The 15,679-nt window shown below is 26.7% G+C and overlaps 1 protein-coding gene across 25 annotated transcripts in view; it reads right to left on the reverse strand.

Annotated features, from left to right (window-relative positions):
• Positions 1 to 539: 539 nt before the first annotated feature.
• Positions 540 to 15,679, reverse strand: part of LOC107452311 (cell adhesion molecule Dscam1) — a 112,380-nt gene continuing 97,240 nt past the window's right edge. For all 25 annotated transcript variants that reach the window (XM_071178573.2, XM_071178568.2, XM_071178588.2 and 22 more), the window contains 9 exons: positions 15,370 to 15,501; positions 14,164 to 14,328; positions 13,165 to 13,235; positions 11,990 to 12,227; positions 7,331 to 7,429; positions 6,599 to 6,784; positions 3,658 to 3,819; positions 2,331 to 2,533; positions 540 to 1,565 (listed from right to left, as the gene is read on the reverse strand). In XM_071178573.2, coding sequence (XP_071034674.1) covers positions 1,473 to 1,565; positions 2,331 to 2,533; positions 3,658 to 3,819; positions 6,599 to 6,784; positions 7,331 to 7,429; positions 11,990 to 12,227; positions 13,165 to 13,235; positions 14,164 to 14,328; positions 15,370 to 15,501 — 1,349 coding nt within the window. In that variant the 3' untranslated portion in view covers positions 540 to 1,472. The remainder of the gene's footprint in view (positions 1,566 to 2,330; positions 2,534 to 3,657; positions 3,820 to 6,598; positions 6,785 to 7,330; positions 7,430 to 11,989; positions 12,228 to 13,164; positions 13,236 to 14,163; positions 14,329 to 15,369; positions 15,502 to 15,679) is intronic.

A 15,679-nucleotide genomic window follows, 5' to 3' on the forward strand; every position in this document is an offset into this window, starting at 1 on the left:
GTTTTCTCATAACTTTATTTAAGTCGCAAAGTTCATTGTTTCCCTATGTATTATTTACTAATCTATTTTTTGTCTTAAAATTTTAGAAAGAATTTTCTTAATCCTAATAAATGTAGAAAAAGGAGACATCACATAATTTGCGAAAATGGTGCTACAATCCCTTATAAGTGCTCTAAGATATATTCAAAATGCACTTTGATTAAAATCTCAACCAAAACATTCGTACAACCTGTATGATAAATTAGTTATAATTTATTAGCAGTGTGATACATTCAAATCCGTTTTAAATCAGACCGAGGTTATGAGAGTATTATAATGATGGATTAATCAGCTTCGAAATCAATCGATAAAAGTTAACCAGATAGACGTTATTTCCTAAATGATAATATCAGAAGTACTTTCGGTTGGTGTATTTCAACAAATTTAAACAATGCATTTTGATAATTAGATAGTTTTAATTTTGATTTAAGTGGAATGTTACGAAAGTAAATTTTGCCTACTCTTTACAAAAGGAAGCTTTATTACAAAAAGATAACACGTCAGAACAAAATTCATTATGTTTATTAGCTGAATCATTACATTATATCTCAACCTGTATCAGTTGAATTATTCGATCAATTGAACATAATTGCTTGTCGATTCCCAGTGTTTTATACTTTTTCTGCATGGGGGATTTGTGTTATTTAATGTTTTGTTATTCAATGTAAAGGATTCTTCTGATATGCTTAACGTGCAGCAATTAGGATTGGATTCTTGACATGCTTTAACTGTTATCGGAAGTTCTTCACGAATATTTATTTTTTCTCACAAGACTTAAATTCCTTTGGACACCTGATGATTTTCTGATCTACACAAAGTTTTTGGGAATCATCAAGATCATTATAAAAAAAGTCACTTTCTCTTTTTAAAAATTAACTTAATAATGAAGAATTGCTAACATATTTGTCCCTGGAGAACGATTATCCGATAGAATAATGCTGGTTATTACCATATCTGACGTTGATGTATTATTCTGACGTGAATTATTTTTGTAGTAAAGTTTGTTTTGAAAAAATTGCACCTTTTTACTTTCATTATATTCATTGTTTGTAAATAATGCAATAAATGAACTTTGAGAAAGCATTGAACACATTTTGGATCTTTAACAGTTGGCCTATGAAATTTAACAGGATAGCAGTTTATTTCAAGAGAACTTTCATTTCGAGTTCTCTAACAAAAGCTATGATGAACACTACAACAATCAATGACAACATTTGGCTTAAATCGTCAACAACAATACAAAAAAACATCTCACAGGAACAAATGGAAAAAATAATGACCACTTGGAGGCATTCCTTTGCATAGAATTGTTATAGAAAATTCGAAATCGTGAACACAAATTTTTTGCCTACTGTTTCCGATATCATTCGAGAAACTAGGAAATACGTTGGAATTATGTATAAAATCTTTCGAAAGGAAAGGTTTCTTCGTGACTAACGACTTGCTCCACTTTGGTGACCAATGACTATTGCACCACCTGGATTGGGCATTTGACTTTTCAAGCGAGTATAACTTCCAGCTTGAGCCTATAGAATAAAAAAATTTAAGGAAGTCAGGATTATCGACTTAATTGTATAACATAATTGAATAATGTATTTCGTATTTTCATATAATGATGAAATTTTATCTCCTAAAAATTGCTTTCAACGTGAAAAAATTGCTTATGATATTCATGACTAATGCTCAAAATAAATTATTCTTTACAATATAGATAGGGATATTTCCATATGCAAAAATCCGTTCTTTTGTTATCAATTGTTGTCATGTTTAATATTTTGGTTTAAAATTCTAGCTTGCATATATATATTTATATATGCTTCTTATAAAAAGTACAATTGTAGTTAACTGATATATAATTTTTTTGGTTAATCTAGATATAGCCTAAATTTTGTTTTGAGTATAAAATCTTTGAGACGGTGTGTTCTTATTACCCAAATTTGGTTTTCGACATCTCGACGACCTACATAAAAATAGTGCTTTTTTCTTTTTTCAATAATGCTCTTCTATACAATTTGAAAAAAAAAGACTTATATTATTGCTCCAAGTCCTTTAAATAAATGTTTTTTTTCTTCATAATTCACTGTCAGATTTATATTATTCGATCTAAAAGTACGGTGTTGCAAGGAACAAAACGTATTTTCAGCTTTGAAATTTCAAATAGTGTAAATTAGAGAGGCTATAACTAACAGAAATCTTAAACAAAATCCATTTAGCTTTGTAAATAATATCGAGAGTGTTCCTTATTATCTTATAAATTTATAAATAAGGTGAAAAATATTCAAAATTCTTACATTTGCGGGTACTCCAGGATTGGCTGTGTCCCAAGGGGCATCATATGCATCGTCATCGTCAGGTATTCCTACAGGGTGCCTTGCACCCATAGGCGGTGTATATGATGGTGGCCTAGCGACAGGATCACAGAAAGCACCTGGAGCTGTACCTTGTAGCGGTATCCTAGCTTGCATAAGTCGACAATCTAACGGCTGACACGCAGCTACATTGGAAAGAAAAATAAGTATTTTAGTATCAGTCTTAATTTTTCTATAATTTTTTAAGAGTCATAAATTCTAATATAATCTTGACCTGCAAGTCTTTTTTTTTCATCAGTTCTTAGCAATTGACTATAGATACTAGCTGATCATGATCATTATTTTTGTGGTTGAATGCATTTAGAATATTTTATTGTTCAGATTTTAAAAAATCTTCATATATTTATATCTAGCAGTATAGTTTCAAAAATTTAGGAAAATGATTAAACTTTTAGATTTAGGAACGTGGTAATTTCTTAAGCGAATCTAAAAAATTTATGCACACATTAAAATTCGTTTATCTAAAAACAATTATGTGTAAATTTTTTCAATAATAGTTGTTTTTATAATTTAATATAATAATGGTAAAAAAATAGTTGAATTGTAAAGTATTCGCATTTTAACCTATAATTTTAAATTCTGGAGAGCATGTTAACATTCAGGCCCAGTATAGCGAATCTTGTGTCATTAAAGTCTACTTTCAATTTAATACATATGTTGCCAAAATCGTTTTTGTTTTATGACTTAAATTTTTCTATTTAACTATTGATGGGACACATACATTTCTTATGTTCTAAAGAGGAAAAACGGTATTTGTTAAACGATATGTCAATGGATAAGACATCCCAACGAATTTAGTTTTGTTTCTTCTCGGAAATTGTAATATATTAATAAATTTTTAACGTCAATTGAAAACACAATTTGGATTGAATTTGTCTTTTAAGAAACCATTAGAACAATGTTGTCGACATCTTTCATGACACATTTTATCTTTGAATTTTTTTCTCTCAACGCCAATAAATAAAAAAATAATTAAATAATAAAAAAAAAATCGGAAGAATAGTATACAGGTTTTGTGCCTCATTACAATGAATTAAAAATAAAACAAATAAAACTATATATAAAAAAAGCGCAGAATTAAGGAATGTAAAAAGAACTGAGTTGAAGAATAAAGAAAATATTTTCTTACAATTGTATATGCAACTAATATAGTATTTACTCTATTTATCAGTTCGGATAGATTTTGTATTGTGTGTATGCAATTAATGATTATCATAAACTGTTATTTTCTATGAAAAAAAAACCATACCAAGTAATCTGTCTTGTCTGAGAGTCATTCTTTTGTAACAGACCCAAGCTATAACGACTGTTGTAACTATGACTACAACTGATGCAGCTACAGGAATGACAAAGTAAGGTCTAAAATAGAAAGGAGTGTTGATGTGTGTTGCTGAGAAGGGGACTGATATTTCTGAAATGGAAAAATAGCTTATTATTTTCATTAGTAAACAGTATATTTTAGCATTATTGTTATTTTAAACACATAATACATCATCGAAATTTAATTATTCAGAGAGTAAATATAGTTATAGTCATTATTCAGCAGTCAAATGGAAATGCAATGTTAAGTGATAGTTTGAAAACACTCAAATTTCTGTGTTTAAGAATTTAGTGATTTCGATTTTGAGTATAAAAAATAATTTATATCACCAAATTATTATTTTTTTTAATATTTAAAATTTTTACACAAAGAGAAATAACAAAAAAAAGAAAAAAAAATCCTGTAGTTAAAGTGCATTGCTTCAAACTCGAACAAAGTTTTAATTTTAAACTCCACAGTCCCAAAAGAGCTGTTGCTTAAATATTCAAAAAAAAATAATTTTTTTTTGTTGAAAAGTACAGATTTAGCGAATCTTTTTCATCAAGATAAAAAGCATTAAAATCATTGATTTGTATACATATTTTTATGATCCCAAAGAATACAGCATTAAAGTAACCTTTTAGACATTAAAAAATTAGATTAAACTTTGTAATTAAACTTTTTCATATTGAGATTTTGTGCTATTTTATTGTCACGCTGTCAGATGTTGTTGAAAACCTTGTAGTCATGAAGAATTATTACAAACAGGCAATGTTATAAAAATAGCTTTTTAGTCGCTACAAAAACCTTGTTCAATATGACAAGAGCATTTAAAGAACAAATTTACTAAAAAAAAAAGTTGTTTTATGAACGAATCTTTTTTCGATGTTTGTATACATTATAAAATTTTTCTCAATTTTACTAAAATGTCATTTTATTTGTTTTTTCTTCTTCCCTAAGCTTTTTAAATAACATATTTCTAACACAGAAAGCATTGAAACATGATATCAAATACGATTTTTATTCATAGAATAAGTTTAAAAAAAAAGATGGTTTAGGTTCCATTTTTAAGTTTCATTCGGCTTTTTAAAAACTTATCAGATAAAATTTTACGAGAGAAGAAAGTCGCGGTTGTTTTCAATTGACCTTTATTTAACAAATGACGTCATCACCTAGACACTCAACACCTTAATTCCCAGACGGACAAGAGAGTTTTTATCAAAATGTTTTTACTGAACCATATATATAAACCCAGGCAAATATTTTTCTCTTCAGCTTTAAATGCGTGTTCAACTACTTAATTGCGAATGCCTTTTTTTTCTTCTTTTACTTTCTAAGCTGTTGGAGTAATGTTTTTCTTTTTTTTTAATTGGATGATTTGAAATGAAATTTCTTTTCAAAAGCGTATCAGTTTTCGGAACCCCTCTGAAACAGACTAAAATGATTTTTCCATAAGAATATATTTTTTTCAAAGTTTTTTTTTTCCGTTTAAACTTTAACCTCTTTTTTCGGAATGTTTGTCGGAGGTGAATCTATTGGACTCATTTCCAATTATTCATTATGAATTATTCATTTTAAATTGTTCCAATTTCATTTTTAATGTTTTTGTAATTTAATACTCAATGTGTAATAATGTTAGCGTATTTTTTATAAAGTTGTTTTTGCATTTCAATTCAGTTCTTTTTTCAGAAAACACTAATAAAAGGAAGGCGATGTCTAACGATGCTCTGGAAAGTCCCGCTTAGACTTAAATTGGTAGTTTTAGTCTAAATTTAAAAGTATTAAATAAATTGAATTTTTTTTTCAAAGAAAGGATTGTCTGAGGTGTTCTAAAATTGGTAAAAAAAAAACAAAGCATTCCCTCTTCAGCCTGTTGTGGACAGGGAGTCATTGAGGTTAAGCCGTCACAATTTCGTGATCAACTCCATGATTGGGGCAATGTAATCAGCATTGTGCGCGAATCACCTTCACTTTCCAGATAAGCTAAGTGGACTTCAAGCCACCACTGAAAATCGAACACCAGGTCTAGTAGATTTAGATTTATGGGAATAATGTGTTTTGGAATTTAACAGAGTATAAGAAACAGGAAAAGTACATATTTCTGAAGTGTCAATAAATGTTAGCAAATAAAATATTTATATAATTAAACCCAGTTATTAAAAGCTCGAACTTTATATGGTCAAATTCTTTTTATTATTATCAGAATAGAAAACGTAGACTTTTTTTACGGTATTGAAAAATTCGGGTTATTAAAATTCATGATATCGAAATCCGATTGTAATTCATATTTTATATAAGTAGTACATAAAATAACATAGCATCATAACAGAATTTTGCAGAAATTATTTGAGAAATTTTATTGCAAAACCTCATACATATCTATTTGTAAGAGAATATGAGTCGAGTACAAATATAGCATATTAACATAGAATAAGAAACCATTTAAATAATATTTAAAAATTATGATATCTATTAACCCTTTGATGCGGATGGGACATTGGTGTCTCTTTCATATATTTTTTCCTAACGCCCTAATTACAAGCAAAAAAATATTTTTGTGTATATTAATTATAAAAAACTGTATAATAGTTACTGAAAAATTTGTTAGATTATCGTAATTATATTTATACTAAAATACAAAATCCAATTTTTCTTCATTTCTATTCAAAAATGTATCAATAACTGATTTTATAATTAACGAAATTTCAATGAAGAATCACTGTTTCCTTAGTAAGTGCAAATTTGAAAAATTATTGTTTGGAAGTGAGCCGTGTTTTGACCTAAATTAATACAAAATAATGAATAAAAGTAGGAAAAATATGTTTTATAAAAATTCTGCGTCAAAGAGTTAAGAAGCAAAGTATATATGAAAAGTAAAGTAACTCCTTACCAGCAAGGCCTGTAGTGAAATCTATAGTGGGTGAAAATTCTCCCCGACCGAATACATTGTATGCAGCTAATCTCAGCTCATATCTGGTTGAGCCTTTGAGTCCTGTCAAATAAAATGAACTTCTATCTCCTGGTAAATGAATATGATCCCACTCTTCACCTTCTTCTCGAAACTCCAAAAGATACTCTGAAATTTAAAAGTTTTTAAAATCTTGAACATACACAGGTTAGCCTATGATGCTATTGGTTAAGGTCACGTTTAAGTTGTAGCATACGATTCTAGATAAATTCTAAATAAAATATACGCTTTTTTTTAAAAAAAAAATTAACAGTTTGAAGAAAAGGAGAAGAAAAAAACCTTTCAAGAGCATGGAAAACTTTACTTGCTTTGATCAAATTATCTTTTAAAGCAATATACAAACTATCATATCGATTTATTGTATTTTAATAGGAGCTACACTTTCGGTCAGTTTGAAAATCAATACCTTAAAGAATAAACAATACGAATAATTTAGATAATGATTTGCCTCATTAGTAATGCATGTTAAACTTTATGGATAAACGTAAAATTTTGGCTAACTAATTTGTTTAGATTTTTCTTAAAGCTTTAAAGTTAAATTAATCCTCGATTAAATGTTAAATTTTTAATTATGAGAAGTAAAATGAATAAAAAAGGGCAAATCTAATTAGGTTCAAAATTTTTCTTAATGAGAAAATATAAGAATATACATACGGACAACAGATGGCTGTTTGTCACTTCCTATATTCCAATGTATTCCAACACTAGATGATGTGACATCAGCTACCCCCACAATTGGTGGAGAGGGTGGATCTAAAAAACATTTTTTAAAGATAATTCTGTTGTATAAATGCGACAGAAACGCATGCTAGTAATAATAATAATAATAATAACATTCTATGGAAGACTAGACTAAACACTTTTTATATTGAGCGCCAAAGTGTCAAATATTTATTTCATATCAAATTTTTTGACCGTGATTTTCATAATTATTTTTTTAAATTTAATAATTCAAAGTTTATTTACTCTTTTTTGACTTTATTTATCATAGCTAAAGCAGATGCCCTGTAAAATCATATTACTGACTGTTAAAGAAGTTCCAAATGAAAATAAATCTTACATTTGGAGCGAACAGCCCAAAATATAATGTATAAATTGTAAATAAAATAATATTTTCTATAGTTGAATTGGAGAGGATAATAAAATTGAGAAATAAAGTTTTAAAAAAAACGAAAAACAATGTAACTTGCACGAATCAAGTCTTTCTACACATCCAAAAGCCTATTCTCTGATTAGGCAATTAAAAAATAAGTTATTATACTCTGTTGCAAGTTAAGAAAAAACCATTATCCCTCTGTTTGTATCTAAGTACATGCGTTATAGGATGCCAAGCTCCCTGTGCTAACGTATATCAATATCGTCAACTCTTGAAACGACATTGCACAGCCTCCTTTTTGCTTGCTTTCTTATTAATAATAATAATAGTTGTTAACAATAATAATCAATTAATAAGCAATAAGAATCAATAAAAATAATATTTAAAAAATACACGTCTTTCTGTTCGCATTTAAAGAAACTGATGAAAGAATAATAAATATCGTTACTTGCAGACGATTTTCATTTACAGCGAAACAAAAGTAAAAATTCTTTATCTCTCATTTGATTTGTTAAGAGCATGTCAGCATAAGACGCGCCATTTTTAATAGTCCAATCAATTCCAATTCTCTTGTAACGTCATATATTTGTTTCTTTTTGAAAAACGCATGTTCTCCTTTTTTATTGAAATATGTCGCTAAGTCTAGGATTCCAGTAAGGCGAAAATATAATCCTTTTTTTTTTTAATAGTTCTATAATATATATCGTAAAAGATAGCACGACTTAAATTTGTCCCCTTAAAATCTTTTGTACTGTTTTGAATGCATATTTGTATAATTTAATAGCAAACTAAAATGGAGCTGTATGCAGGCGCGGATAATTACTAAAATTTTATACCGCAATGGTCTTTTCTTAATTTGCAACGGAGTATAGTTGCAGAAAAATGATGCTCACGTCTAATTATTTTACTAAATTTCATGACGTCATTCAGATAAAACTTAACAAGGAATTTTTTTTAATCGTTTAATTAAATAATAATCATGTTATATTTTTTTGGAATGCATTTCTCACTCTCTTTTCTTCAATATAATTAAAGAGGTAAAATCATCTATTTATTTTTTTGATTCTTAAATAAAACAAATTGTATTTTTAAAATAGTAATACTAATTTGTGTATTTAAATTTAATTCAGTTTGAGGTTTTTACTTAAAAATGTAATATTAGGATTATTTTGACTAATTATCTATTGAAATCTGGTGAAAAATCTAAGAAAAATGGTTTCTAAGTTCACATAAACAGAGTACCTCAAATTAAAGTTTAAAAAAAAAAAGAAAAAAAAAAGGAAAATTTTACCATGGTGTTATTTTTTCTATCATTCAATTTAGAATTAATATTTTTTAAATTTATAAGAATAAAAATAGTAGAGACTTTATACTAAACCACATGTGCTCATAAATTGTATTTTTCTTTTAGTCACTGCACTTTATTGTCTTATTTTTAATATTTATCCTTTTGTTTTAAACTTACACTTATTATGAATTAACGTATAAAAGAAAAAATCTATTCAAGCTATCCAAGCTATATCAAGCTAAATATTTATTCTAAATTAAATGTTACAAAAAAATCAACTAATTTTAGCTAAAGTAGTAATAAATTTAATAATGCTTATAGTATTTATTAAAATATATAGATCATTAATATCTTTCATTTGCACAGTTTATTGTTGTTCTCTTTTTATTTTAGAAGCATGTTCAAAGTAATAATCAACCCATGCATGTGGGCAAAACTGAATAAAAATGATGTTGGCAGCTGTAAAGAATAATGACGTCATGCCTGGCACAATATGAGTGAACTGATAGCAATATCAAACTCCCAAAATTTCCATTTTTGGCCACTGCAAATTTTTTTAGTTAGGTTAAATAATATATTTTATAAGTTTTTCCTTATTATTTAAGCATTATAATTTTAGTTAAAATTTTTATTCTATAGTTAAAATAATACAACAAATTTATTGCCTGAAATGTATGTAAGAGCACTTATATAAGGTGCATAAATCATGGAAGATTCTCGGATTACTTTTGGGAAATAACTTTTTTAAGCTTCATAATCTTAAAAAACTTCATATTTTGAATATATTTTACAAAAAAAAATTCATTTATGTGTACGTGGGAAATTGTACAATTTGTAATATTCAAAAAATTAAAATTTTAATTTCTTTTACGCGTCATGAAACAATTATAAAAGTCTTCGTTTCTTTTAGGATATAATAAGTAAATTATATAATTTTGTAAGTTCCTGTTTGTAAATATGGACAATAAGTTTTTTGAATTTAAAATGTGTTTGCGGTATCTGTAATTGGACATAAATTTGAATCAATTTGATATTTTTATCATTTAAAAAGGATCTATGGAGTTTCATTGCTACCCATGACATTATCATAATTTTCCATAGTCATAAAATATAAACATATGAATATACAATACAGCCGTAATATATAAAAACATTTATTGGAAAAATTTTTTCATAAGTGTGGCCAAAAATGTCAGCCAAATGGGGGAGGATTATTCATTTGCTTTGCGTTAGCAGAGAGGACGAGGGAGAAAGTAATCGTTAATATCGATCAATAAACTCAAAGCAGAGCAGGCTCTACTTCTCTAAACTGGAACATTTATGTTGTTACAAAATGCTCATTGGCAGTTTTTTGGTTTCAACTGTCTATGGTGTCAGCAAAAATAAACAATATATACTTATAATTATGAAAAAATACAATGCGTATTTATTAAGTCTGTGCACCGGTTTTGTGTAATTTATATTTTTCGAATTTGATTTGGTTTAGGTGTGCAGATTATAATATAGTTATTTAATTTCAAAATTTTAATTAATTATCTCTAGTTTAACTAATACAATATATTAAAAGTTAAATTTCAAATAAATTTTAACCAAATAAAGTTTTAAATTTTCCGTTTGATTTACCACAAACACTTAATTTAATAATTTAGCGAATTTTTTTAAAAAAAAAACAATTAATGAAAATTTAATATTGGTTATAGCTCGTGATTGAAGTTTTAAGTTGAATTAGTTACAGTATGATTATCATGTTATTAAGTTGATAAAGTAAAGTAACAAAATATTTGTCAGGGTCCAAGATATAGAAAATACATAAATAGTTCGTATATGTAACGTATATTTAAATATATTTCACTACATGTTCAAAATTATCATTAAGTAAAAACTTTTTATGTTTATTCTTAGGTATCTAAAGTTGATAAATGCGGCTTTCGTTAAATATATACATATATAGAAAGCGTGTGTAAACAGTCACATATGCTTAGTTTCTTTTCAACAACTATTAATCACTGTTTTAAAAGAATACAACGTTTTTTTAAAAAGAGGAGGCATTTTTTTAGCTACAAGCTCTACTAAACATGAGTTCTTGAATAAACATACCCTACATTTTTAATGTAGAAACTCGAAATAATATTTCCATTTCTAACGTTTCTTAAAACTCAAAATAAATTAAATAAAAAAATAAAACTTCAAAATGGAAAGTGGATTTAAGTATCTGTAATAAAGGGTAAAAAAAAACTCAATGATTTGCTCAAAACTTGTCTTTAAGAAATCACAAGCGATAAAATAATGCTACCAAGTTTACATTTTCCCTCCTCTCCTCCAGTCATTAAAAATCTGTATTTAATAATAAATCTATAATGTAATTAAAAATTGAATATAAAAATAATTTAATAAAAAATAATTTATTAAAAAACTGACAGATGAATAAACAGTTAATATTATTTAATCCAATTTTACATAACACTTATGTGTGTATAATATTTTTTCTTAACATTTGGACATTGGCGAAAGATTTTTTAAAAAATTATTTCGCAGTATTTTGATTTATTCTAAACTCTTAAGAACTTTTTCATTTTATATTTTGTTATATGATATGGAAAGCAAGCTTTTTCTATTCTCATCATAATATAAGAAGGAGTTACCAAACAAAATTGTTACTTTTAATAATACAAATGAATAAATAATTATTTATTATCACGTAAAGTTTAAGTTTTAATGTCTGAATTATTAACTATTGATTGTTAATTTTTATTTACAACTTTAATATTTTGTTATTTTAAATAATATATTGTTAAAAAGAAAATCATAAAAAATAGTATATAAAAATATAAATAATAGCACATTTCAATGTAAAATAGAGTTACTGAGAAAATAGAATTGTTAGTAACTATTATACAAAGTTTCTCTATAACAATGAATGGCAATCAACCTTCTTCCAGAGTAGTGATTTGCAGTTCATGCGTCGGGGGTCCAGAGCCAGCTGCATTGAAAGCTTTTACAACAATGATATAGGTGGTGGCTTTTTGGAGGCCCTGGATGAGGAGCGATCCCCCTCTCCTATCTGTTGTTTCCACTGTCTGGTATGTGAACGATGAACCAGAATGGGCAACTTTATTTCCAACGTAATAACCTCGGAGGGGACCGTTCCAGTGATGGCGTTGGGGAGGCTGAAGAATAAAGTAATCGATGTGAATATTGCTAATAACAATGTCTGTCATGATGTTAAATGTACATAAAATCATAATATAATGAATGTAAAATCACATTAATAAATATGTACAAAATTATAATCTATCACAGTATTTCCCTTATAAGTAAAAACTATTTAATAAATAAAAAAAGAATGATCAGTTTTACGATTTTTAAGAAAATCTTATGGAAAATGAATAAAATAAAATGCAAAAAGCACGTTTTAATAATTATTGCCCGAGGATTGAGTTTTTACGTATTAAGATGCAATATTAATGGTGCTTAATTTCTACATATGCTAATTAATTAGTGATAATATTTCAGGTACAAGATCAGATATACAATTTAAGAATCACTGATTTTCTTTAAATAAACCTTTTTTTTAAACCCAGAAATTGAATTTCTGATACACAAATTAAGGGGTTTAGGTGCAATCTGGAAAATATGGTTTCAACAGTTTGGTATGAAGAGCAGTCAAAAGAGTTTTGACATTATAGATTTGTAACGAAGTGTGAAAATAAAAATAAAAAGTTTGTTTTTATATTAAAATAGATCGTTTCATTAATTTATCAATAGGCTAAGGCTATAATTTTTTTAATTAAAAGTTTAAAATATTCAAAAACAATAATGAAACTTTTTTTAAATAACACCTGAAGAAAAAAAGTTTGAATAGTTTTGAAAATATGGGAAACTAAATTTTATATGATAAATTTGCGGGCAAAATATACATGAATCAAAGATAAAGCTTTATATATTTAATGGCTTAATCAAATGCTTCTTAAATTTGAAACTAGACATAATGCATTAATTGGCCTAACAAGGATTTTTAAAAAATATTTTTCCTAAATAACAATAAAAAGAAAAAGTATTAAAATTGCATTAAAAAACGTTTAATCTATTAGTTATTATACTTACTTTCCATGAAACTCGAATGGCTTTTGAGCTCACAGGTTCAACTCTTAGATCAAGTGGAGCTCCATCAGGAGCTAAATTAAAGTTAAAAAAAATGTATGAGTAAATGCAGGCCCGTGAAAGTGTAACGTGTAAAATGATAATGCCATTATATTATTTGATATGATGATGTTCATTACTTTAATGCAACATGAATTTATAAATCATTGTTAGATCCCGTTAAGTTCAGGATTTAAATTATGATAAAACGGACATTTATAATGAATTTAATTATTTTGTTAAAAGCCTTTAAGAACCTATGTTGCATTTTGGCTACACAACCACCATTAATACTACAATTTATTTTTAATACGATTTTGCATTATATAAATTTGAAATCTATAAAAATATGACTTAATAAATTTCAATTACAAAAAGTAATAAAAATTAATAAACGTTAGTAATAAAGACAATAAAATAAACAAATTAATAACTTCATTTGCCTGCAAGTTATTATTGTATATTATTAAAATACGTAAAGTCGCCAATATAAAGTGGGATTTTCAGGGAAATATTATAAAAAGTTAGTACAGAATAGTTATTTCTAGCCAAAAATTTATAGAAACATATTTTCATCAAAAGTACACTTTCATGATTTAGAGTATAGTTTAAAATATATATATATAAATTAAAAAGCATAAATGTTTAAAGTAAAACAATATTATAAACCAGTTGAATACTAAAAATATATCCAGAAATTTACTCAAAAATAATATTATGGATCTTCCCCTTTTTCCCCTTCTATTTTGTTGTTGTCTCTAATCCTATTTAAATTATAAATACCATTTATCTACGCAAAACATTTTATTTGAATAGGTTAAAATAGGTTCTTTTTTAATTCGCATTTAAAACTTGTATTATATCTTTATTTAGTTTTTATAAAGTAAATAAGCATCAAAAATGAAAAAATTGTTATTTTGTTTGTAATTGATATAAATAAATCATGTAAATAAAAATTGAAACCTTCTTCTATAGTTCGAAATGTTATAGGCTGCGAAGGATCTCCTTGACCAACGTTATTTTGAGCAAACACTTGGACACTGTACGACGTCCCTGGATGTAAATTGGGAACTGTGACAGATGTTTGAACAGCTGGCAGTGTAACTTGATGAAGCTTGCCTCTTTTTTCTGAAATGCAAATAAAATTTTTTATGCTGCAATTATTAAAAGTTGATAAAGTATTTTCGCTAATAAGATAGATAAATTTTAACGGCAATAGCATAAAGATTCAGTGCATTAGAGAAATCCAGATTCAATGAATCAATCTTATTGTATGAGATGTAAATTTTGTAAGCCGAGCTGTGTACTGTAAAAACTGGCAATTTCGGTGTATTATCCGTAAAATACAACCTTTACCGTAAAATACCATACCATAATGTTTACAGTAATATTTATTCAATTAAAGCAGTTCAGAGATTTTACAGTAATAATTACTGTAAAAATTATGGTATATCAAAGATTTTATTCAGTAACATATTCCGGTTAAAAGGGATTTTACGTCCGAACATTATAATCCGAAAAATTCATTTACCCTAAAATACCTATACAATTATACAATAATTTTTGCAGTAATATTTGTTTAATTGGAATGATTCAGTGATTTCACAGTAATAATTTCTGTAAATGTTACGGCATTATACGGGTTTTTTCCATAACATGTTCCGGAAAGAATAAATTTTACGGTAAAGATTACCAGCACAAAGAGTGCCGTTACTTTTTTCGTAATTTGATCCTGAATTTTTTATAGTGCAAGTGAACTGGTTAGAAAAGTTCTTTTATTTTATAATAATTTAATTAAACAAATGACTTATTTGAAACTTAAAAAAATGAGGTATGAAATTTGTACACCGAGCTCTTATTTTTGTTCAATGGTGAGTTTAGATTGATTTAATATTAGTTGTACCAAGCATACATTTATTTTAAAAATAAACTTGCATTTTAAACTTATGAAATTCAAGCTGAAATATGCATGCAAAAATAAAAATAAGTCGATTTCTTTTTTCTAAATTCTGAATGCATAACAATTATGCTATAAAAAAATTAGATATTCAGAAACAAATATAGATACAAGCTTAAAAATTGATATCTTTAAAAATAATTTGTAAAGTAAAGATGTGATTTTTATTTATTTATATGAATCTGTAAAAAAGCATGCTTTTAGTGTCTTACCATCATTTCTCCAATATCTGACGACATAATTTTCAACTATCCCTTCATCAGAAGATGATGGTTGCCAAGACAATCGAATCGATCGAACTTGAACTTCAGATGTTCGAAGACCAGTCGGTGGAGATGGAGGTTCTGTTTTGGAGGAAGTAAAAATCACATTTGAATTTTCCAAATTAAAGTACAAATACATCAATGTATAAAAATAAAGTTAAATTTAGCCATAGATGATACCAAAATAATAGGAAGAAAAAATATAAAATAAATTTTTTAAACCTTCTTTCAGAGTACAAAGTGGAAAAGAAAATCATTC

Source organism: Parasteatoda tepidariorum, chromosome 6 (assembly GCF_982258835.1).
Source record: "Parasteatoda tepidariorum strain Cologne lab strain chromosome 6, Ptep-v5.0, whole genome shotgun sequence".
Taxonomy (NCBI): domain Eukaryota; kingdom Metazoa; phylum Arthropoda; class Arachnida; order Araneae; family Theridiidae; genus Parasteatoda; species Parasteatoda tepidariorum.